Here is a 26,125-nt window from a genome sequence, read left to right as displayed (position 1 = left end):
TGCTGAAAGTGGAAGTGAAACGCTAAGATAGCTAAATTTGCTCATCACATATTGTGAAAGTGCAGCATAAACATTAAACCTGTTTAAAAAGGAGCTCAGGCTGCTGGTCAACACACTGACACACATAGTTTTATTTATAAAACATTTATAAAGGTCTCACACAGCAGATATAGTTTTAATTAGTGGCAGCTACAGTTTACAGAATAACCCAGTAGTTGTTTTGACTTTTATTTTCTTTTTGATGGTTTCGAAACAATAACTTTTAATTAAACCCTTGGAATATTTTGTTACCCACCACACTTTTTGGGATAAATGTTTAATTTATGTTCATTTATTCAGTGATGGAGGGAGTAAAGTCACTGTTAAGCATGTCAAATTTCTCCGATTTTTCTCCGATTTTCTTATTTCTTTCCTAAAAAAGAAATCACAAATGGCAGAAAATATTTTCAAAAATCGTTTTCTATTGCTGTTATCCCTTCTGTGAGTTGTACAACAAAGACGTTTTGTTTAATTACAAGACTGTAATATAATCACAGAATAAAGTAGTTTTACCAGAAAAAACATCTTAAAAACACGAGGAAAAAGTTGTTTTAGTGATTAAAAAGCTTTGGAGTTAGAATCTGTTGTGATTACATCAGTCTGTGTCGTTATGTCTTCAAAATAAACAGCTGTTTGCACAATAGTTTCAAAATCCTGCTACTAATAATTTGATACGGATGTGTGGAAAGATTAAGTATTTCCTTAACTGTAAAACTTAAACCAAGATGCTTTTTACTTTATTTTATCTTTTTTGCTGTAGTTCTCATGAAATTGTTAATTTATTCTTCTAATATTACGACTATCCTGGTATTTATTTTGTATTGTTTTGACTTTATTGTGTAGAAATTATTCTCATATTATAACGACAGTTTTCTTTTGGTATGACTTTAGTCTTGGGTAAATGTATTGATAAAACCAGTTCACAAAACTGCTAAAATATCAATGAATTCTTAAAATGAAATATTATTGAACATCTTTTCAGTACCTCCAGGATTTCGTGCAATAAAAGTCAAAGTGTTCAAATATAAATTTAGAAACATTTGTGCTTATTTATGATGGTAAATGTGACTGTTTATTACTCGCTGCATAGATCATGGACTGCAATCTGACATCATTTAAGGCTGAGGCAGCTGTTTAGTACAAGTAAGAAAGTTTTTGACAATTTTTGAGAAAAAAATTGCAATAAGCTCTCCAAAAAAAGTGCAGCAATTTGTTGATTTTGTGTGAATTTCCACGATAATTCTCAAGAAACAGGAGGGACTGATTGATATAATTTGGCAGTAAACAAATAAAAACGGCATTGATTTGATTGATAACATAATATTTAAGCACACATAGTGTTTGATCTATAATCTAGAGGGCCACATAAAAAACCATGGTGGGCCAGATTTGGCCCTCGGGCCTCGAGTTTGACACGTAGACAAACAGTCTAAGCTGAATCTTTTAATTTTTATATATTTTTTATTGCGCCGTTCTGCTGCTGTGCGTAATAAATGCGAATGGCTTTGGTTTATTTTTCTTGCCACTGACGTTCTCCTTACTTTGCACTATTTCAAATGACTGGGAGGCATGACAGTACCTGACTGGTGCGCCGGTTGTAGGATGTTGGACATGGTAAAACTTGTTGCATGCTCTTTCATAATTAAGTGGCAGAGTTGGTTACTTTCTTCTCCAAGAAATCCTTTCCACCTCCTCTTTTATTTACCGCTGCAGCCCTAAAAGTGTCAGAAGGAAGAAAGTGAGCCTCCTGTTTAATAAGCTTTTGTTTGTTCGGAGAACAATCTGTTTCTGTCTCTTTGTATAGCAATTGTGAAATGACAAATGGTAATCTTTTCACCTGGCACAAAGCTGGAAGACTCCGTCATGTGCAGGTACAGACGTGCAGTCGCTCTTAGGCATGACCCTTTTCTTGGAAATTAAACGTTTATCCCATGCTGTGCAGCAAAACAGAACAAAGGACAAATGAAACCAGCCATAGAAATCAAGTGAGTGAAAGTTTTTCACATCATTTCTCCTGAGAATTATGTCTTTAAGAGGAAACGGATGGCAAAACTGCAGCGGCTGTAATTCCTGAAACCTAGGATGAGTGTTGCTGTTATATCTGTGAATATTTAATCATATTACCACAGTTATAGCACAGTTTTATGTTATTTGCAATTGCATGAAAGGGTTTTTTTCTGCTTTTGCTAAAATAATTTAATTACTGAATTACCTATTTGTGAGATAATAAAGGCTTTCTATTCTTTCCTAATCCAATATATTGATTATTGCAGGTCTAACAAGGAAAGTTTGAGCAAAAAAGAAAGTACCCATTTTTTAAGTATGTATTTTGCATTGACTGGTTCATAGGTCAGCTATTCCTGTAGCTAGCCTGCAGTCTGCTGCTTAACATGTGCAGACGTGAGCTGCTTATTTAGTGTGTGTGTGTAAGGGCCAGAAATATCACATGAATTTGTCTTTAAGTAAGAGAAAAGTGCAGTCGCCTCTCTTTGTAGCCGTCTGAGGGTTTATTCCCACCAACCCTGTTTAGTTCGCTTTAATCCGACTCTAGTTTGTTTGCCTAAAAAGTCCAGTTCGATTAGGAATGATTGAATGTGAAATAAAACTGATGTGGACCAGAAAAGTGAACTTTGGTCTGCCTAAAATCCTTTGTCTTGGTTTGGATGACATAACTCTGACTCAGTTTGATGGATATGTGAATGCAAAGTGAACCAAAGACTGCTCCAAAAGCAGAAAGAGGACTATAGCGCAGGGCATTATGGGTAAAAAGAACCAAAACAAATGTGTCTTAACGCTACCTGGAGAAATGAAATCTGGTCTTTTGCCTAAATCCCACAACCATTTTTGTTTACATTTCTCAAATAAGAAAGTTGCGCTCTTTCTTCTTTGCAGGTTTTCCTATCGTTTTCTTTAGTTGTTCTTTATGTAGCACCACCACTGGACAGGAGGGGAACAGGTTTTTAAAAGATTTAGTTTGTTTGTTACAGTGGAGTGTGAAAGTGAACCACAGTGGCTGAAAATGTAACAAATTTTGCGATTTTGGTCCCAAATCAAACTGAATCTACTGGACTATCAGGTGTTAAATGCACAGAAACAACTCTATCATTCATCCAATCAGAGAAAACTCAGGTCAGTCTGGTGTCTCGTTCACAGCACTACAAACCATATGAGAGAACATGTCTGAAGTCTTTAAGGCCTGGTGTTGTTTCTACCTGAAAATGACCCGTGCCTACTTTCCACTGTTGCCATGGTTTCACCTAATGCAACCACAAAACCGGGCCGTAGACTGAAGTTGTGTCCAGACCTCGCTGACTTGGACCAGACCCAGAAGTCCGTCTTTAAAGCCACCCTGTGCCACTGAGCTTTGTTGTGCAGGTTGGGTTACAGCAGTTATTCTTGGTATGAGGATTGCTCCAGCGGCTGGTAATATGCAAACCATTTCCAGCAGCAGGCGGACACACACCCCCACTTGAAACGTCTCAGCTACTACTACAGCCTTTGTTTCACATTCAACATGTTTCTATTCACTTTTTACTGAATGTTTTCCTAAACCTTCAGATTTCCCAGAATATCAGTTTTGTGTGCTTGGTTATTTTTTTAGCTTGTTTGAGGTTTTAAGCTCCTTATTCCATTCGAGGTGCGTTGTTTTTCTGCTCTGTAGTAGGTTGACACAATAACATGAGCCATTGTGTAACTCGTGGAAGCCTAATAAAACAAACCACAGGCTCTCCAGCACAGCTTGGAGCGTGAGATTTACATGTTTGCATTACCTCATAGTATCCACCTTGTGTAATACATATACTGTTGTGCTGATGATGAGTCCGGCTGCCTCTGGCCTTCACAGAAAACGGCCTAATTGATCTGTGGTAGTGCTGCTGGTGCAGTTATTGGGATTAGCATTCTCTGACTGATCCGCCGGCCTGTTCAGCTCTCTGCTGCAGCGTTGTTAACGTTCAGGAAGGATTTTTGACGAAGATATTTAATTTAGTTCAACGCTATAATTTAGGAATTTGTGCCTTTAGATATGAGCTTTACAGGCCCATATGATGAATTAGAATAGTATTGAAAATAGGGAAGCTAATGATAATTTTAGTAATCGGTTAATCTATTAATTTATTGTCATGATTAATTGGATAAAAAAATTCAGTTATCACCTAAGCCTCTATATACATTAGAGGTGCAATAAAATATGTAAATAAACAAATGATTCAGTCAATTACAATAGTATTGAAAATGGGGCTTCAACTAATGATTATTTTAGAAATCGATTAATCTATTTTCATGATGATTAATCAGATAAAGAAATTCAGTTTTTTATCTGATAAAACTGAATTGTATATAAAGGTTTATATACAATTAAGCCTTGTATATGAAGGCTTAGTATAGCATTTTGTGCAGTTACAGGATTAGTTTACAAATGAGGAAATGTTTAATCTTTTAACACATCAGCATCAAATTATTGGTGCCCCTGTATTTGAGAAGTACTACTATAATTACACACAGATGCATACTTAGAAGCCTTTTTCTGTTAATTATGATGATTTTCCACTTGTAGCGAATGAAAACAATTATATTATTACATCAGACTATTAAAAAACACAAATTTTTAACAGAAAATTGTGGGTTTAATGCTTAATACAGGCTTAAAGGTTGTTGGATTAAAAGTACCTTTTATAAATAACACGCCTCATCTTGATTATTCTAGATTAGTGAATAAGAGCTGTATAAACTGCTGGAGGGATTCGTTTTCTTCAGGCATGGCTGGCTCCTCGATTTCATGTGATTCTCCATCTTGAATCGTAGCTGCATGTTCGCTCTTGTCTGTCAGCGGGTCGGAGGTGAAATGATGACATACTTGAGTCATTAGTGAGGGAAGAACAGCCTGCCGCCAAATTCATGTTTCCACACATGAATGAGTTATTAGAAAGCAGGATGTTGGTGCAGTTTTTCTTCTTACTTTACTCTCACTGATGTGTTTCAAAGCTCTTTCTTTAGTACCTGAAGTAGGGCTGGACAATAAATCAATAAATTGGTGGATTTTTTTTTTTTCCCCCACACTCATTGGGTTTCCATAGTTCAAAGTGAACTTGTTTGACAAGCTTATATTTGCTTGGATCTTGAATTCAGGTCACATGCAAGAGTCAGGATAAGTTTTTATTTTTCTTTTTTATGAGAATAAAGTTGTATGATGATGAAGTCTTAATAATAATAGAAACTTATTTGATTAGATGAATCCACAAATAAACAGGTTCACTGTTCATTGATTAGGGCTGCAACTAACAATTATTTTAGTAGTAGTATTATTCTGACGATTAATCAAATAAAAAAAGGCTTGTTTTTATTTAACTGCGTAAGCCCTTTTTATACAATATTAGAGATACATTAAAAGATGCAAATAACAATTAAATTAAGTAAATAAACATTTTATTGTCTAAATTGTAATACTGCAGCATTCCCTTACTAAATCTGAACCATGTGAAGCTAAAACTGCAATTTCAGAAGTTTTGGATAAAATATATTTACAAACAAAGGTTTTCTTTTATCTTGAATGCAAAATGTATCTTTTCAGTTTTGGCTTATTTGTTGCCCTGTATGTTTGTTTTTCTTTTCTCTAAATGATTAATCGATTACTAAATTAGTTGACGATTATTTCTGTAATCGATTAATCACGATTAAGCTGATTAATCGATACATCTCTAGTATTGATAAATAACAGTAAGCTGTGTTTACTTGGCCAAACGGCTGTAATTTTCTACATTTTACCAACACATAAAAATCTGAAAAGTTTGGCTTTAATCTTTAACCCCTAAATTAAATCATTTGTTAAATTCCAGTGAGAAATGGTGCGAAATCATTATAATGACGAGAAATTAAATAAATCACTCTGGAAAATTTGTGATGTTGCCATCTGTATCCAGCAATAACACCGCAGACTTCGCTTCAACTGGATAGCTGGTCCGTTAATGGGAAGATGGATGGAGCTAAATAAAGGCCAAAAACCTGTTAAAAGTGGTTTTACAAAAGATCGCCTCAGGAGGGCTGAATGTAGAAGTGCGCCACATCCTTTTCCTCGCACTTCACAATTATACACCGGTTTGTGTTGGTCTGCAACATTTAAAAGAGCCAATTTTGCCCTCAGTTCAGCTAAATAAAATTCATTTAGAGCCACAAATGTTACCTGATCTTCCATGAAAAAAAAAAACACTTGTAATTTTTGATGACTATCTACTGTTGGAAATTTATTTGTGCAAAACCGCCATTTTATGATTAGAAGATTTAATTTCTGGAAATTCAGGAGTTTTGTTCTTTTGCCAATGTACTCCTTTGGTTTCCATAGTTGCGAATGATGTCACACACCCAGAGCCGCCATCATGTTCAGGTCAATTCTACGATGTAATATTAGGGCCAGGCTATGATCTTTTATTTGCACTTATGAGAATTAAGTTATAATATTACAAAAATAAAGTCTAAATTTTCAGAGAATAATTTTATGAGAACTGCAAAGCAAAAAATTTAAAATTAAAATGAGAAATGTTGAGCATCTTACGAAGTCATGCTTTGGTTTTACAGAAAACGAAATACTTCATTTTTTTTAAACATATCATCAATTTATTATCATTTGCAGTTGAAATAATAGGGTCAGTTTCTGAAAAGCCACTTTTTCAGAAAAGAAAACAAGAATTTTTAAAAAATTAAAGTCTGACCTGGTTGGCAAAATGTGAGATTAAAAAAAGTTTAAAAGCGCCGTGGTGTGAAAGTCTGTTTCCTCTCATCCTGTGTTCCTTGACAGACTACAGTATTTACATAGATAATATGTGCTAGACGTGCAGTCAGCTTCTTGTTGCTCTATTTCTCTGCTCTTCTCCCAACATTTGAGATGTCATTCTTATAATCTGTAACTTGTGCAAATCCCCTGCTGCATTGCTCATAAACTGAGTGCTTTCTTACTTTGTTATTCTGTAATTGACCCACGCTGAATGTTTTGCTGTTAAATAAGCTGAAAATACAATCTGGAGCTTTGCAGGGGTTCCTGCTGTGGTTTGTGTTTGTAGCCCTTGGCTGCCTGGAGAAATGCTCCTGATTCTTGCCTCTGATGTGTGTGAGTCGGTGTGTGTGTGCCAGTTTCTGATCGCGAGCATTCCTCTCAAGCCTCTTACTTCCGTCCTGTGATGTTGGCTTTATCTGAAGCCCTCATGAAGAGCAGCGGTGTCTCTCCTGCATATGAAGACGGTTTTTAGCAGGATGCTTCAGCTTTCAGCCTCCTGTTTGCTGCACCATCTTCACACCAACTGTGGAAAAACGGAGAGCTATAAATATCATGACCTACTCAAAACTCACAGCTTTAACAAATGCACACAAAAAAAAAATCCCTCCAGCGTCTCGGTTTGTTGGTGTTTCTCCTCTCAGACTCAGATTTGATCCCACTGTTGTTGAATCCACTGTAACCAAAAAAGAAAAGCGTTTGATGATTTTATTCTGGCATGTTAAACCAGGCATGGCATCCTCATGTGGCCGCCCACATGTCAGCGGACACAAAGAGCAGGCGTGTTGCTGCAGATGGTAAATCAGCATGGTGTAAATTCAGCTTTTGCATGAGCTGCCCCCGCACCAACCCGCCATCCACTCATGGTGTTAAACCTCACACATACTTTACATCTGAGACGAGGTTTTCTTTCTCTTCTGTCCACGCTGTGCAAGCATGCTTCATACAGGACTTTTTTTAATGCAAACGAAAAAAAAAGAATCGCTTTTTTTTTTAATATAAAAATATGAAGGAAATTCAACTTTTAATTTGTGTCATTATTAAGCAGTGAAAACAAGTCCCTCAGGAAATATTTACATATTTTGTTTCTTACAAGCTCACTTTAAGAAAACCATGTTTTGCCAGTTGGACAGCTCTTTATGTCGACACACACTCTGTCAAGATTCTTCAGGGCCCACAGCATCACACATCCTCCACCCTGCTTTACATTGGACATGAGGTTCTTCCCCAGATTTCCATCCTTTTTGTTTGTTAAACTGTGTGCGTGCGTGTGTGTGTGTTGAAACACCCAATCTTAATCAACATTTTGAGTTAAATTGCACATTTATGTTTATGACGGAGATAGAAAAGGCAAAATTGTTTTCATCCTGTGCCGATAACTGTAGGAAAGTTTAACATGTGCAGTCTTGTTTATTTTATTTTGTCTCATGTTTTGCTTCGGTTTTATTTCAGTGTGAACCAAATATAGTTGTGTCTTTATCACATGAAAATCTAGGTTTTGCTGCCTTTTGTGACAAACATCCAGCAATTTAATAATGAAAAAAACTAAATTATGGCTGGTCGCCGTGGATACAAATGATTAAAAGTCATAAATGAAAATGAGAGAAAATAAGAAAATATCAGCATATTTATCAATTCCATGCAGTCCCAGGCTGAACCAAGCAGTTTGTACCAAAACTTTCCCACAAGATAAAACTTCTGCTTTCAGACACACTCACACTTTTAATGTGTGTGTTATCATCACAGAAAGGCTGCAGGCTTCGTCTCAGTTTTACTTTTATTTTGCATTTCACCTTTGGAGCATGAATTTTTCATGCAGCTTAATGTAATGATTGGTCTGCTCTGTTGTTGGTATGTTTAACCTTGCTGTTGCATTAAGGAAGGCAAAATATTCACTCCTTGTACGTTTTCACACAACTGAAACGTTATTTTATGATGTAGAAACACAAAGTGGTGCACAACTGGAGTGGTGGTAAATGATGCATGATTTTTTTACTAATAAGTCGCACATCTAGATGTTTATTTACCCTAAGACAACTAAATGAAATCCAGTCCAACCATTCGAAATACATAGAAATACAAACTTTGAAGGAAAAGAAGAACTTTCTATCCCAAAGTCTATCAAACGGATAACGAAGAGATGAAAATTGTTTTAAATATTGTAGTCATTGGCATTTTTCTCTCTAAAAATACTGTGGAAAGGTTCAAACACTGCCAGATTAAAATTTTAATATTTAGTGCTGCAGAAAAATGAATGTTTCAAAAAATGTTCTCAATTTTTGCACAAAAATATGTAAAAAAAAAAAGTTTCAGTGTGCAAATATAACAATCAACTCTGCATAGACATGTTGATTAACTCAGAGGCTGGTCTGCAGTCATTTGAATGTTTTAAATGAGAATCAGGACTGAATGTTTGTTCAAACGGATGTAAGAAAGTAAAAACCTCGTTACCATTCCTACAAACTGAGGATCTGATCTCCTGCAGTCCTCAGTTTCTACTTTATTTAGAAAATAACGACTCCAGACATGCAGGCAAATATTGGTCAGCTGAAAGTAATGATTTATTGTGAATAATATCTTTTATGACACTTCTCACATAACCCATCCCCCGTGTGATTTAAGCAGATTTCTTTAGAGCTTTCATTAGGTTTCAAAACTGTTAATAAGACTCATAGCTCATCCCTGAGACTGTGACCCCCTGCTGGGTAACGGCGCTCTAGACTGGTTTAATTGTAGCTAGGAGCTATGAGCAAAGATGAATCACGCACACACACACACACACACACACGCACACACACACACACACATGAGCTCATCATTGTTGGTTTTTCCTGCAGCAGTGATGAATGGCAGCAGTCCTAGTGTTTATGAGCCAGCAGCTTTGCTGCAGTCCTGCTTTTAAAAAATAGATCTCATTAAGTTGAAAGTTTTGTCATTTTAGCTAAATAAACATTATCAATGGCCCAAACTAGACTCCTAATGCAAGTTATTCACAGTAATTGCTCTCTACTACCTTTTATTTTTTTATTTACAGTAAATAAATTAGGAATTGTTGCATTTTTTTCACTAAAAAAGTGTTTTTCCATGTTGGAGAAAAAAGCCAATTTGTCAATTTATCTTCATTTCCCATAAAGAATCACCACAGAAACCAGCTTAAGGGTCAGGCTGCTGTTGATATATTGTCTTAAAGCCTGTTGAAACACTAACAAACTGCTCCACATACTGTAGGCTTAACCTCTGTGACCTCGTGTGCTTAGTCAGGCTGTGGGCGTTTGCTGCGATGCATAGCTGACTCCTGAGTTGCCCCACCTCGTATGGCAGCTGTGCCTCGTCAGCTCCGCTGGGTTAAGAGCTGCTTACTGGGAGAGAAGCTCCTCGAGGTTCAGAAAGATGTTTTTCATTGCTGGTTGTGTGCAGGCAGAGGATGGAGCTGGCAAAAAGCCTTGTGCTCCCAATCAGAGCTGCACAAGTTGAGTCTTAAAACTGAAAGCTCTGCGGGAACATTTTCACATCTTCTGATTTGGCTCTTTGAACTTTTTTCTTTTTTTTTTCTTTCTTTTTTTACCTCTCGAGTTGATAGACGTAAACATCAGCTGAGTGAGTGCGGCGCGTCGCTGCCGTTTCACAGCAGGAAGCAGTGAGCCTTGTAGAAAACCTGAGGTGAATCAGAGGAAGTATTACACAATAGGAAGTGCCACATGCTTTCTGAAAGTCTGTTTGCTCTGTAAGGACTTAGAAACTCTTTAATTGGCGCCGTATCTATGATGCAGGCTGTAAAACGTACCACTCCTGCTAGCTTAGTGCAGAACTTCCTGGTTATATTTCCTTGTTCTGATTTTTCTGCACTTAAGTGAAAAGCGAAATAAAACGACTTTAGATCTTGCTGTTTTTTTAAGACTTTTTCTAAATTCTTTTTTGAGTTTAATGTTTTGGCCTCTCTTTCAGAAGCTGACCTCTGCTGGAAGGACTGTCCACCCAGGGGCCACCTCCCAGGCCAGGCTTCCCTGCTCCTGCATAACTCCACTGCTGGTAAGTCCCTCCGCTGATCCCCCCTCTCCTCTTTCTGTCACACTGACTTTAATATCGCCTTGCAAAGGTTTTACACTCTTTAAACCTACTCGCATTTTTTTTCTCAACATTTTTAAGGGGATTTAATAAATAAAAAAACCAAGATATAAAAGAAAAAACAAGACAAAATTATAGCATTATTAAAAAAGTACCTTATTTATAATCTGGTTAAGAGTGGCCTTAAATGCATGAAAATAAACCATTTCCTTCAGCTTTAAGTCTTCCTGCAGGTGATTCCAATTTGACAGAGCAGCAAACTGTAAGGATTTTTTTAACCTTATTGAATATCAGACACAGTTAATACATTTATCAATGCAAGTGGTTCATAATTGGGAAGGAAAATGATTCAGTCTAAAAAACATGGAGTGTAGTATACATCTAATATCACACTCAGTATGTCTGCGCTTCCTTAAAACTCTTAAAATGTCCTAAATTTATTAAAGAAAAAGTAAGCTGGCCTTAAATACGTTCATAACAGCTCTTAAAAACATTTAATCTCATATATTCTATGTAGGATTTTTCTCGCTGAACCTTTTTATAAGGTAAAAGTTTGAGTTGTGACTTGAAGCAGTTGAGGCTACCATTAGCTGCTAATATACCCTTGCTAGCCAACTAGCTAGCCAAAAAGAGCCACAGCTACCGTTAGCTGCTAATATACCCTTGCTAGCCAACTAGCTAGCCAAAAAGAGCCACAGCTACCGTTAGCTGCTAAAATACCCTTCCTAGCTAACTGGCTAGCCAAAAAGAGCCACAGCTACTGCTTCGCTAAAAGCAGCATTTGGTGCAACATGAACTCTGAAGTAACAGGTTTTGTGGATTTTAAATACTATTGTCAAGCACCAGTCTTCACTATTAAAGAACTTTATATATATACATGCGTCTATATCATCTTTTGTATGTTTCTGTTGTGATGTAGCTCTTAAATTTTAGTTTGTGAAACATCAGCCTTCATCTGTTCATGCATTAATAATTTCTACCTGAAAGAACTTCTCTGTTGTTTCCATGTCTGCATTTTATTAGTAAATGCAAATTTTAACCGATAAACTATTTCTGTGCCGTTATCTTGTATAAATTTACTTTTATTTGTTTGTGTAGCTATTTATAACCAAACATGCAGCTCTGTTGCGTCCTGTTTTGAATAGACCGCATTGCGTAAATGATTGTGAGTTTATTCCTGCTTTTTTCCCTCCCTATTGTTCCAAACAGCTTAGCTCATGGAGCATGTGGTGGCTATGAATGAATAGGAGATTTTGTTGAAAGTTGACCTGGTTATTATTTTAGTTTATTCTTTTTTGCAGTCAGAGATTTCCACTCTGACGTCAGCTCAGAGCACTTTAGGTTTTGGTTATGGTTGCCTCACAACAGCGTCGGAAATCGCCGTCATTTGGTTTGGCTTGATTTGCTGCAGTAGCTGAAGACGTTCAGATTCAAGTAGTTTCCTGAGAAAAAGTCACATTTGAGTGGGAAGTTGTTCCCTGTCCATCACAGTATCACATAGAAATACATAGGCAGATGCACCTGTTTCCCATTAAATATCCCTTTAGCACCACCTCATAATGCTACATGTTCAGATGTTTGATCAACAAGTTTTCATTTATGGTATTTTTGTTTTTAGGTGCTCAACATTCAAAGCCTCACAAACACAAATACTGCTCTTGATAAACATTCTCATTTCTATTGTGATTTTTCTGCACACAGTAACTGAATTTAATCATATTTCTAATTTATTGATATCTATTAATCTCACTGGAGAAAATGGTAAAGCTAACAGTCACAACAATATGGACAGTTTTAGGAGTTTTTAAACATTTTTATTTGGAAATTATTGCGAAAATGATAAATTAAAAATTCTTTAAGAAATTTATGAAGATGAATAACTTGTCTGTCAATTTATTCATTCTATAATTCAACAATATTGTCCACCATGCAGTAACATTACTTTCCTTTCGTCCTGACTGACTACTTTTATTTCCTGCCTCCCTGACTAACATTTTTTCGTTCTTTTTTCTTTTTTTTTTACTTTTTGCATCCATGAGTGATTTTATTTTATTACTTTTAATTTTTTTACTTTTTACCTCCTAGATTTTGATTCAGGCCACCACACTGTCTTACCAAAAACTTAAACATTTTGCAGTAAAACAGTTCCACAAGGCTCTATTTTAGGTCAGACACTTTTTAAATTAGAAAGGCACAAGGTTGTTTTTTTGTTTTTGTTGTTTTTTAAACTGAATTTGCTTTACTATTTAATTCCTTGTTTTTGGACTTTTGTGAAATGAAGGTATTATTGATCATTCACTGTGATTTTTCAGTATTATACACTTTTTAACTGGTGTAAAGTTGTACAACTTTCCCCCCAAAATAGTAAAATGGTTCTTGCTTAACAAAATGACATGTTATTACTTGTTTTTTATTCGTTTCAAAGCACTTTCTGTTGTCCTTGTTGTTTAAAAGTCCTTAATAAATAAACACTGAGGTATTAATTGATAAATATAACCTTAAATTGTGGACTGAGACATTGTTTCACACTAGTATGAATTAATGACTTAAACATGGAGGTAACAGCGTCTCTGAGTTAAATTACAACCTGGCTTATCTGAAAAGCTTCACCTTATCTCATAGAAGTTTGAAGTTTTTCATGATTATCAGCACAGATACAGGCATTATGCAAGGTAGCCTTTGGTGTGTTTACGCTTATTATGGGCTTAATGTGCTGCAGTGTGGGAGTGTGTGTAAAGCCGGCTGAGGAAAGGAAATGTATTGTTGACCATAAAAAGGAGTTGAGTAATGTAGGTGCTCCCGGCTTCCTGTTTCCCCATCAAGGCCAACATGTTTATGTAGCCAGAGGGCAAAAAGGTACAGTTGACCCAAAAGAACTGCTCTATGTCCATGTGCTGGGGAAAAAAATTATAGGACTTATTTTTTATAAATAATTGTCTGTTTTGATGCTTCCCAGTTTCCCATCAGTTTTCGTTTCTGCACTGAAACATGATTCCAACTTTTTTCATCTCAGAACTAAAAATTTAACTAGAACATTTTACAGGTTTTTTTTTTTTTAAAACATGAACAAACATTTACAAAACATTCATGGCAGCCAAGCGTTGCTATGGTGATCAAGCTTTGAAAGTGGAGCCTGGAAAACAGATTGTAACGAAGGAAGGAGGGAAAAATGGATGAATAAATGGATGGATGAAATAATGACTGGATGGACAAACAGACGAATGATTGGATGGATGAATAAATGGACCAACGGTTGGAGGAATGAATGGATGAATGAATAGACAAACGGACGAACAGTTGGATGGATGAATGAATGAATGAATGAATGTATGAACAGACAGATGGCTGGATGAATCATTGGATGGATACCTGGATGAATGAATAAATGAACAGACATGGATGGATGAATAAATGGACAAATGGATGGATGGACAGACGGACGAACGGTTGGATGAATGAATATGTGGAGGAATAAGTGGATGAACAGATGGATGGGTGAATAAATGTATGGATGAATGAGTGAATAGGCTTCACAGGGATTGGTGGACTGACTGACTGACTGGAGGTTGAATGAATTTGTGAACAGGTACCCAGACAGGATGGATGGATGGATGGATGGATGGATGGATGGATGGATGGATGGATGGATGGACAGACAGACAAAGTGAAAGAGCAGGAAAATACTTAAATAGTTTCCCAGCCTGTGTAGGAACTCTGTCCAAACCCATCCTGTCATGTCTCTGTTTGCATGTCTCCCCATCCTTGTTGTATTTTCCCTCTTTGTCTCCTTGGAAATTGTTACCATGACACACAGCCGCCATCTGATTGGCCAATGCCGACTCCTGGAATGCTGCAGCGTTCTGACAGCGACGCCTCAGGTGCTGCTCGGCTGACACACTCAGTCAGTGTTCGCCCGTGTGTGACGTGGCGTGGTGCGTGTCCGTGGCTTTATAGGCTAATGACGAGCTCAGACCCATTCACTGAAACGGCCCGGATGAATGGAGAGCTGTTTGACAGAGCGCGACCCTGTGGCGGTACACACGAAGCAGATAGATGGTGCATTATGCATGGAGGATGGAGCTTAGTTAAAGCAGCAGCCTGTGTGAATAGATGCAGGCTGGATTAGGTTTGTAAGCCAAAGGGGAGGCGTGGACGGTGTGGAGGTGACTCTTTTCTTCGTCTGTGTATCTGGGTCAACACTGCCCCCAGCTGGTGAAAACCTGCACTGCTTTTTCTGAGAAAAAAGATTTTTATTTTCAAATAATTCTGGCCTAGTCATTGACGGTGTTAAAAAAAAATAGGATGGGAGATATGAAAACGAGAAAATGTAGTCATTAAAACATAATAAAACGTTGCAGATCTTGACTCAGCAGATGGGCTCCACACTGTAATCTGAGACGATACGTCTGAGTGCATGTAATATGTAGAGTGGCTTGTTATGTCAGCTAAAAGCTCCTAGCGTCTCCTCGCTAATCAATTATTTATGCCACTGGGGGATTGACACAGTGTAACTTCCTGTCCAGGTTTCTGGAAGGAGCTCGCTGGCTGCCAGTCATTCCTACAGCAGGAACACAGTTAGAGGCTGAAATACCCTCCAAAAAAGGTCAAAAACGTGTTAAATTTTAATATGCAGCATGTGTGTTAGTAAAAGGTCAGAACAGGGTTGCTATACAAAAATATTTTCTTTCTTTAGACAAATATCACAAAATTCGTGCATACGCCAAATAAAAATACTTTTTTTCCCCACTATCTAAAGTTAAATTGGACCAATCTTCTCTTGTTTCAGGTCAGTTAGAATTACAAAAAATATTTCTATTGGCTCAATACCACAATAATGATAGAATTTATTAGAGATTTATTTCTGATAAATTTATTTCAGTGCCGAATCAAAACATGCGACAAAGAAACTTTGTTGTCGAAATGGAAATAATGAATGTTTTGATTTCTGTGGCTGGATAAACAACTCATTATCATCTGGTTGCTGTAAAACCAAAGCAGGAAGACGGTAAAAATGTTTAGTTATTTGCTTGTATATCAACAAGTCAAATTGTTACTAAATTCACCAATTTTATTGCATGTTTTCCTGATATCAAGCAGCCCTAATCCCAATAATCCTATTTGATTCCTGCCTTTCCTCAATCTTGGTTTCCTCAGTCACCTTTTCCCACTTAGGCTACATATATAAAGCCAATAATTTCTTATAAACTTTGGTGTTTAGGGAGGAAACAATTAATTTGTTATTGAAATAATTGTCAATTAATTTAGTAATCGTTTATTCTGTAGCTAGAGTTTAAAAAAAACTGCAGAAAGAACATACTCAGAGGATTAATCAAAACTGTACAAAATATACATTTTGCATTTAAAATAATAAGTCTTTAAATATGTAAGTGGCGTTGTTTTACCCTCACCCTGTTATAATTCTGCAAAAACAAAAAATCCTATTAATCACCTTTTGCTATTCAATTATTAATCTGTTAATCCAAAAGATAATCAACAGATTAGCCCTACGCTGTGTTCATGTTGAGTCGACCAGAAAGGGCTCAGCTTTTCACATGTTAGAAATATTTTTATTCCATCTAAGTCAAGAAAATGTTTATTTACTTATTCACAGAAGGAACTGAATTATTTATGTTTTTCTAATATTGTGTAAAAAGTGCTTAGATAAAAAACCTGCTGAATATGCCAGTTTTTTTTTTTATCCAATTGATCGTCAGAAAAATCAATAACTAAAATAATTGTTTGTTGCAGCCTGGTAGACATTGTATGTGCCAGAAAAAAATACGTGGAGTTCTGGAAATTTCTCCTGGATAAGTATAAAATTTCGATGTGAAAAGGTAACTTTGTTATAAGTTTTTAATTTTAATTTTGTCTTTATTTGTTATTGGGTATTTAGGAAAAGGTCCATGAAGTCGCCATGATCTGGGTTTGTGTTTGGGAGTGGTTCCTGTCTTTGCAGTTCCCATCCTCCAGATGGCGCCAGTGTCCAATTTAAATGCAGTGACATCTCAATCTGACGCTCTCCATCACTTCAAAACCGTCTCCGTGCCCCACCCAAAATCCTGCTTGAGTAAAAACTAAAGTAAAAAACAAACATCCAACATGATCTTCATTAATTATCCCTGAGATTTAATCATAAACTTCGTATAATTCTGATTCGGGTTGCGGTGCAGAGGTTCTGTGATGTTGGTGATTCACAGTCAGAAGGTCAGTCGAGTAACGACGGCTCGGGGCTGTTTGTGCAGAAGAATGGGAGATGTGTGTGTGAATGGGTTGAGGAGGCAGCCGCCCTGAGGGACGCTCCGCTCAGGAGGGCCTCAGTGAGTCGATGCGCCTTCCTTAATGACTTCCCAGAAAGGAGTCAGAGGACTCTCAAGGACAGGGCGAGGAGGGGCTTCGTCTGGAACCAGACGCTCGACTAGAGGAGCAGGAAACTTTATGGAATCACCACAGCAGTCAACACAGAACAAGATATTTAATTTGTCTGATTGCAGAAGCTCGTAGTGTTCTGTGAATCCATTGATCTGAGTTTTAACCATCCAGGCTGTCAGCAGCTTCCTGCGTGTTTTTTTTAACGCGGTAAAGTGTTGGAGAGGCGCTAAGAGCCTCTCTCATTGAGCTCAGTTTCAATAGAGCCGGCGCTTTCGCAGACTTGTGTATTCGCCTGTTTCCATGGTTTCCATCTTTCATCAGGTGCCGTCCCATAAAAAAGGGAACAGGCGAGAGCAGAAGCTGAAGATGAGGCGCTCCGGCTTTCATCCTCCCCTCTGATCCGCCTCACCCGGGTTCTTGTGCTCATTTACTCTTTCCTGTGACTCGGTTCACGGCGGCGGCGGTGATGTGGCGCTGGAGGGATATTTTTAGCCGCCAGTGGAGTCATCAGAGTAAGATGACACAGCTGACGCCGGATGTCACCTCCAGATTAGTTGATGCCGCTCAGGTCTGCGGGGAGCTTTCTGAGTGGAAGAGTGAGAGCCGAGCGCTTCGGGGTTCAGACACGGAAAAATCCAGAGTTTCATTCAAGGAATTATAATCTGGATTAAAACACAGAGTTGAAAAAATACTATTATATCCGTCCATTTTAACAGTTTCTAAATTATCCATCCATCTGTTCATCCAACCGTCCATCTGTTCATCCAACAGTCCATGTGTCCGTCCATCTGTCCGTCCATCTTTTCATCCATCTGTCCATCTTTTCATCCAACAGTCCATCTGTTCATCCAACGTCCATCCATCCACTTGTTCATCCATCAATCTGTTCATCCAACCGTCCATCCATCAATCTGTTCATCCATCAATTTGTTCATCCATCCATTAAATATTCTCCATTGTTCCAGACTTCAGATTATTTACATTTAAATGCTTCATGTACTAATTAATAACTAATATATTTATCTTTAACATGCCGCGTCATGTAGCTCTGTGAATTTAAAATCAGTTGCACTTTTATTTTGACTGTTTTTATTCCCATTTATTTTACAGATTCTTTCAGTTCAGTGTTTTTATTGTTGTTTTTTGTTTGTTCTGTGGTTCATTGTTGCCCTTTGGAGATCATTGTTGTTAAAATCTTTTATTGAACTATCACACTTTTATTCATTATTCCTTCTTTACCATCTAAATTTTGGTTCCATATTTAAAGGTTTATTAATAAAGTCCTTTTATTCGGGAAAAGCATGAATTTCTGCAGTGATAAATATGTGGGGACTCTTCAGTTTGTTTACGGGAGTGCAGAGGCGTGGCCATGAAGAAATCAACCTACATAAACAAACAGAGACCCCCTCCTAAACCCGCTCTGCTGCCTCTCCTTTTGCCCTCGGAGCCATGTTTGGTCAGCTGGGGAAGGGGTGAGGAGAAACGGTGTCCGGTGGGGGTCTGTTGGGGGTGTTGGCTCTGTTCAGGAAGTGCTCCTCCATTTTCTGCCTGTCGAATCAGGGCAGCGTCAGAACGGCGAGCTCCAGCGGGTCCGGGGTCCGGCCGACTGGACTAATGCGATGTGGCGTGTCACCCGGGGAATCTAGGTCAAGTTTAAAGCCGCCCCGCCTCTGCCGCAGTGCAACGCCCCTCGAACCCCTCCCCCGCCCACCCATTTAAAAAAATATATATATTTCTCCCTTGCATCTTCACCTCACTTCACCTGCATCAGGGTTAAATAATTCATTCATTCAAGCAGCAGCAGCAGTGGAGTTCTTCCTACACTAAAACCGATTCCCTCCGCCGGTCCACGGCGGCTCCCGCGTGACGCCCCAGGCTCGCTCTGACTGGAAGAAGGGAGGGCGTTGTTGTGGTTTTTCTTTCCCCCTCCTCCATAGTAAGGCAGCAGGGCACGTGTATCCTCATGCTGCAGCTGAGTAGTGGAATGTCAGCAGTATCCCTGGCTGGATTCAGACAGCCTGCCGCAGTGCTCGGTGTCAGCTGCTGCTAAGGGATGATGGGTGGGGGGGGTTGGGTGCAGTCTGGGAAGGGGAAGACGTTTAAAATTAGTGCCATGTAGGGGTCAGACTGCTGCATGGGCGTGGCACGGAGCAACTCCACATACTAAATGTATTTATTTAGTAGCTGATATTATTACTGGGTGAGTTGCTTTACTACTTTTTTATTATTAAAATCAGACTTTTGCTGAGCTGCACAGAAAAATCCGCTCACATTAAATCACCTCTGGAATTAAATATTCCTGACTTAATCCCCCCTCCTCCGTTTTTTTTTTTTTTTTTTTGGCACATTACCTCATCTGTATTAATGTATTCCTGTGCTCCGACTTCCTACTACTACTGTACTCACTCCTCACCCCGCTGCTCGCTGCCGATTGGCTGCTGCCGTGTTTTTCAATGGCTCCAATTTTTTTTTGACTCCATGGATACAGCGAGCTGTCGGGTAGATCGGCTCCGTCCAATAGGAGGGCTGCGCGGGCTCCGGCTCGTCTCATTCTGCTCCTGGCCGCCCTCGCTCTCTGCGAGCACGCGATGCACAGTGGGGGGGTTCAAAACAACAACAAGGCTGTCGCCGGGCGCCGTGTCCCTGGGATGCTGAGGGAGGGCGCCCCTTGATTTATTCCCCCCCAAAAAAAGCAACTTAGTTTGGATTAATTGTCAGAAATAGACTGGTTGTTGATTAGAGAAATACATTAAAACATTCAAATAAACAAATGCGTTCTCTTTTTTTATTTCAGGAAATAAACATTTTATTGCCTAAAATGCAATAACATACGATTCCTTAGCCATTAGTAGCAAAACAAGGCATCTGCAGCCAGGAAAAATACTCTACGGCTAATTTTTTTGGATTAACTAATTCATAACTTGATGCCAAAAAGTGCAGAATTTGAACTGGGTGAAGCTAAAACTTTACTACTTGAGTTCAGGGTAGAACATGCATTATAAAGTTTTCTTTTATTAATATTTCAGTTGAAAAAATTATATATCTTCTGTACAGTTTTGGTTTAATTACTTCTCTGAGTTTGTTCTTTCATCAAATTGACATTTTTAAAATTTCTACCCTCCAGTTAATGTTTGATCAACTCCTAAATTGGATTGTTTCAATAATCGATTAATCATGAATAATCCAATTAATCGTTTCAGTCTTGTTTCTTTCATCATAAAGTTTGCATAAACTGCAAAGTCGTTTATTAGTCTTTACTTATGTAACTTAAAATTCAACCAGAGAATCATTTTTGAGAATGAAAGACTGTGAAATGTCCCAGTTTAGTCTGAAGATTCTCTTTTAGACTCAGAAAAACAGCAACTCAAATCCCTGTCCTTAAATGACCTAATTTCAAATGGCGCAGGGGAGCGGCGGAGCCGGGTGCTACCAGGCTGGCGGTGCCCCCCCCCGCCGCAGCCGGCTGGCAGAGCGACTCGAGTCTGAGCTCCAGTCAGCCGGCAGCGGCAGAGAGGTGGCAGCAGAGCACCAGAGGAAGGATGGCATCACTGCGTAGGGCGAGGTCTGTGACAGCTCTCTTCTGAGGCTGCATCAGGTGCTGCTTTCTGACAGCCGGTGAGGTGCCGGCGTGACGGCACAGTCAGACATTCAGGTCACATTAGTGGAAGGTAAACGGGACGGGGACAGACGGGGCAGGTGGGTCTCTGCAGGTGGTCTCAAAATTTTGAGGAGGAAGCAGTCTAAGTAACGTGTTGATGTAGAGGAAGATAAAATGGCTCCCAAAGTATTTATTAAACTACAAAATACTTATTAGTACTTGAATTGTGTTTTGAAAAAAATCTGGAGTTGAAGAGGATTTGATATGTAAAATTCAAATTTTGCACATTTTTGTGATTCCATTTTGGTCTCAGTTGCTTCTAAAAACATTCAATAATTTTTTTAAATGTTTTTAGGTGTCTGGAAAATAAGCCCCTTCAAAAACCTCCTGATTGTTCAGTCACCACTACTTGGCAACCCAAGACGAACTCCAGCAAGTTTGGTCAGCTGGTTTCACCACTTTATGAGCTGTACAATGGCTGCTGAAAAACATTATTATAATGTCATAATTATGATTTTTACCATTTTTATTCCATTTGATTTCATTTGCCAAATAAATCTTTTGCCAAAGACAAAAGAGAAACTTTACAACAACTAAAATCTGACGCCGCTCACATTTTGTGAGGTTTTTATGTCGTTTCCTTCAGTGGTTCTTGGTTCATCACCACCACAGGCGAGGAGGGGAACAGGTTTTTCTAAAGATTTGGTTTCTATGACACAGTGCAGTGTGAAAGCGAACCACACCAGATGTAACAAATGTTGATCCTGAATCAAGCCGAGTCTACCGGACGATCTGGTGTGAAAACGCCCTAAGAATGGAGAATACTTGAGCTCAGGTGTCACCACGTTAAATTTCTTTGTTTGCTATTTTTCCTGACTTTGAAAGTGAAAACAAAAAGCACGACCTACTGCCATGATTTAGGATGGAAGAATCCACGCACCCCGCCCTTCCCCGCTCCTGCTCTACGCATCTCATGCATTTTAAAGCCACCTCGTCTCACCCCTCTGCTGCTGACTGCTGAGTGCGTACCTTGCTCTGTCGCAGCACCTCCCTGTCGTTCAGGATTACCTGCAGTGGGAGGATCTCGTCCTCAGTCAGTCACTTTGGCTTTTTACCTGCCACTCATCTCAGGTGAGACCCGCCGTCCCAACCCATCGCTGAGTGCATCCTGCCTGTCTCCGCCCTGTCAGCAGGGGTTAAATCTGTCGCCGGCGGTGGAGCCGGATGTCGTTTCTCCAAACAAACTCTTCCCCACTCCTGGCTTGTCACACATCTGTTGACCTTTGCCTGTGAGAAACATCAACTTCCTTCTCTGTAGGAGCCAGTGGATCAACATAGCAGAGAGCAGCACGAGCCTGTCACTTCAGGTTGCACAACTTCGGTTGAGACATACATTGTGGATTACATAAACCGTATACAGCGTGTGTGGGTGGACTGTAGGAGAAAAGTAGACGCAGACTGTCTGCTAAAGCTGTGGAAGTCGAGTTTTCCTTTATTCTTGTTCCTTAAAGGTCCTTTTCAGTTCAGCACCGACCAGGTCTGACAGAAAAGAGCACAACATGCTTTATAGCAGAGTTACACTCATTCCAATGAGGTTTGCTTGTCAGATGAAAAGTGCCTTTTGAAAATAACTGGTGTTGAGCATTACTTTTATTAAGCCCACATTCAACTTTTCTTTGTTTTGGTTTGGTTTTATTGAATCCTAAATGTCGTGTGTTCATTAGCTGCAAGAGGAAAATCATCTTAATTAACAGGAATAAAAGGCTCAGTCTGGAATTAATCTACATAATGTGCTTCACTTAGTGAATTGAGCTACTGAAATAATATTCTAATTTATTGAATGGGTTTGTGTATGTCGATTTATGTGAACTTACTTCAGCACTCAGTCTTTGTGCATTAAGTCCTGTATTCAGCATCGGATGAAATGAGATTTTATGGCACCATTTTGTCTAAAAACACTCACACAGTTTCAGTAGTAAAGTAAAAACTTTAAATATCTGTAGCATTATCTAATTGCTTTAATATCAAACATTTCTGTAACAAGTTTTGCCTTAATAAAAAGTGATGGTTGAGGCCCCATTGGTTTTCACATATTGAATGTTGGTGTTTTTTAAATCTGCAGAGCCAGAATTTTCTCCCAAGTATGAGAAAATGTAGCAATGTTCTTGCCACCAAACATAAAATCATGACAGTATGATGACCTTAGAAACAGATAATCCATAAAGATGATTATTTAAACTTTGCTTTAGATAATCATGTAGAATAAAACGGAAATGGATGCAGCTCACACACCATAAATCTGAAAGTAAATTTAATTGGTTTGTTGTTTTGTGGAATTTTAAAAGGCAAATATTTTGTACAAAAAATGCTATTAAGGTTGCAAAAACGTTCAGAAAAATCTTGGGAATTTGAGTCTGGAAAAGTTTCAGTTTTGCACTGAAGTCTTTTCTTGTAAGTAAATATAACTTTGGAAATAAACTTTAGTATCATGGATGTATCAGATGCTTAATGTTTCAGTATTTCTGATATTTTCTGCTAAATTTGCAGGGTGTTGTGTGTAAATTTTGATGTCAAACATTAGACTCACTGCACAAGAGATGAAGAGGTGTTGGTTTGACTATCTTTAAAATACAACAGTCTTTCTAGTTTAACTGTTTAATTGGACATTATTTGGTGGAGTAAAAAGCTTCATGCTGCATGTGTGAACTCGGATCAGAAGTCTGATCCCTGTGGACGATGGTGATTTTTGCATACTGCTGCCCGTAAATGCTTCTCAAATGCTGGGAAGAAGCTTAGCAAAGCAGAAAAACTCTGCTTTTGTTTTATTTTTGGTGCTTACTGGTTTGACATCTGCTTGGTGAGAAGTTGAGTGCAGGAAACACACAGCGGGCCGGGGTCCAAGGGGAGCTCGGGGTGCCTATGAGCGGTGGGCACATCTGGGGATCTGCTGAGTTCATACAGGCATCAGAGCGGTGAAGCAGAGCCGGAATGAGGCGAACGGGATGCAGCAGAGCATCGACACCTGCTCATCACATTCACTGCTGCATTCCTCCATTGATTTCTCTCTCTCTCCTTCAACAGGTATCATAACATGGGGAACCTACTGAAAGTTCTGACATGCACAGATCTGGAACAGGAGCCCAATTTCTTCCTCGATTTTGAAAGTGAGTTTCTTTACGAGTAATTGCTCCCACTGCAGATATCGATCACATGAATGTGTTTCCATAACATTATCAACCCCTAACTCTGTGAGTCTTTTTTTTTTTTTTTTTCCCACACCGATTTATCTCTTACACAAGTTCCTCCTGGCAGCAAAAAGATTCGGCTCTAGAGCTGCTGCACTTTTCCATCAACCTGCTATTTTCCACTGCAGTGTGTGTGCAGAATATCAATGGGAGCCCCCAACCCCCCAAATCTAAAGCACTGAAGTTCAGCTGCTGCATAGCCTAAGGCCCCTGAACACAGCTTGAACCTGCGCTACACTTGGCAAACCGAGAGACTCTGTGATACCTTGGGAGAAAAATCCTTCCTTGAAAAGCTCAGTTTTTATAATAAAAGAACTTCGCATTTTTTACATTTCAGCAAACGATTTGATGCAGCTCTGTCGAGGAAAGCTGCTAGATTGTATGTTAATCCTGACTTTGTTTGCAAATGAAATTAATGAGCAGTGAAGAGATCATCTCCGGTGATTCAGAGTGTTGTGTGTGTTTGGATCCAATGGAAAGCGTTAGTATTCTGCTCTGTATTCAGAGCCACAGGGTGTACACGAGTCCATTTGTCTCATCTTATCTTCCTCCGTTTTCTGCCGCTCAGCCTGGAAAATGGGCGGTGTCAAAAAGAGATTATTTCTGCTTACTTTCATTTGCATAATTGGGGAAATGTTTATTAAACTTTCTATGATAGCTGATGATTTGATGTTCTTTGAAATTCTTTATAACGGGTCAGGATGTGAATATGAATCAGAAACTTGTGTTGTTTCTTTGCAGATGCGCAGCCCACAGAAGCGGAGCGAGAGGTGTGGGACCAGGTGGATGTGGTGCTGAAGGACGCCAAAGCGATCCTGGACGAACTGCAGGCCTATAAAGGAGCAGGGCAGGAAATCAGAGAGGTGCAGTTGTTACTGTAATCCACCTGAATACACTGCAAAAACACATCAAGTATATCTGGTCTAGTTTCTAGTGAAAATATCTTACAAAACTAACTTATACGTAACTTTTCAGATTGTTTTACGTAAATAATTATTGAATATTTATAGAAGTTGCTAGTTTCATTGACATTTTTACCACATTATAATAAAGTTATCAATATTAGGAGAAGCAGATGATGGTTGATGAGAGGATGGCTGGAGATAAATTCAGGGCAAAACTGTGAGAGGCTTTAATCAGGGATGTCCAAAGTGTGGTTCACGGGTCACTTGTGGCCCTTTGAATGATTTACAAATGGTACATATTTGTCTGACCAACACAGAAAGTTCAGAAGTTCCAGCTGAGGATAGTTTAAGATAATTAATCTTAAAATGTTCTTCTCTTTTAACAAATCCTAGAGCCTTTTTATATTTTGAATCAAGCATGAATTAATCTGTTTTCTACAACCCTCAAACCACTTTGTTTCTTTAAGTAAAGAACTTAAAGTGTTACATTTATTGTTGAGCTTGTAAAGTAAAAAAAAAAAAATCACAGTGAAATACATTTTGCATTTGTATTTACAAATGAAATGTTTGTAACTGCTGCAAATGATTTGATCCTGGACTGGAGGTTCAACCTTTCAGCAGGAGAACAACCCTAAACATTCAAACAGAGATGCACATATTCTGTTTTTTTTTTTTTTTTTTTTTTTGGCCCAGTCAAAGTCCAGACCTAAATCCAGTTGATAATCTTTGGTGATCTTTAGAAATTCTCCATCCAGTCTGGTTAACTTTTGCTGTTTTTCAACGACAAATTGGGATAAATTTCAGTCTGTATATGTGCAAAGCTGCTAGTCGAATAAAGGCCCCTGCAGCTGTAATTACAGTGAAAGTGATACAAGTCTAATTACTTGCGCTTGGCGTTGGATACAAGTGTACGCCACACTTTTCAGATGTTATTTTTCCAAATGATCCATTATATTCCTTTCACTTTGTAGTTTGCATTGCCTCGTTTTGGTGTTTCACACAAAATCTCAATAAAATACCTTAAAGTTTCGGCTTCTAACAGCTCAATAAAAAGTTAAAGGTTTATGAATATATTTGTAATGTACAAAAATAAGATTCTTTTATTTATTTATTTTAGTTTTACAAGCACAGGTAACTAGTA

The 26,125-nt window shown here is 38.5% G+C and overlaps 1 protein-coding gene and 1 long non-coding RNA gene across 2 annotated transcripts in view; one reads left to right on the top strand and one right to left on the bottom strand.

Moving 5' to 3' along the window:
• The window catches only part of fam49bb (family with sequence similarity 49 member Bb), a 42,387-nt gene that overhangs the window by 1,869 nt on the left and 14,393 nt on the right, over window positions 1-26,125 (top strand). Inside the window, exons 2-4 of the mRNA XM_008396649.3 lie at window positions 10,748-10,831; window positions 23,916-23,998; window positions 24,821-24,942. Of these exons, the coding sequence (XP_008394871.1) occupies window positions 23,926-23,998; window positions 24,821-24,942 (195 nt within the window). The 5' untranslated portion in view covers window positions 10,748-10,831; window positions 23,916-23,925. The remainder of the gene's footprint in view (window positions 1-10,747; window positions 10,832-23,915; window positions 23,999-24,820; window positions 24,943-26,125) is intronic.
• On the bottom strand, window positions 1,294-10,224 carry LOC103456839 (uncharacterized). The gene is made up of 3 exons (XR_532334.3): window positions 7,197-10,224; window positions 1,877-1,973; window positions 1,294-1,754 (listed from the first exon to the last, which is right to left on the bottom strand). It is a non-coding gene; the product is annotated as an uncharacterized LOC103456839 (long non-coding RNA).

The sequence above is a fragment of the Poecilia reticulata genome, chromosome 20 (genome assembly GCF_904066995.2).
Source record: "Poecilia reticulata chromosome 20, P_reticulata-male-v2, whole genome shotgun sequence".
NCBI classification, from domain to species: domain Eukaryota; kingdom Metazoa; phylum Chordata; class Actinopteri; order Cyprinodontiformes; family Poeciliidae; genus Poecilia; species Poecilia reticulata.
The sequence above is the reverse complement of the archived record's forward strand: the minus strand, read 5'-3'. Positions and strand labels throughout refer to the sequence as shown.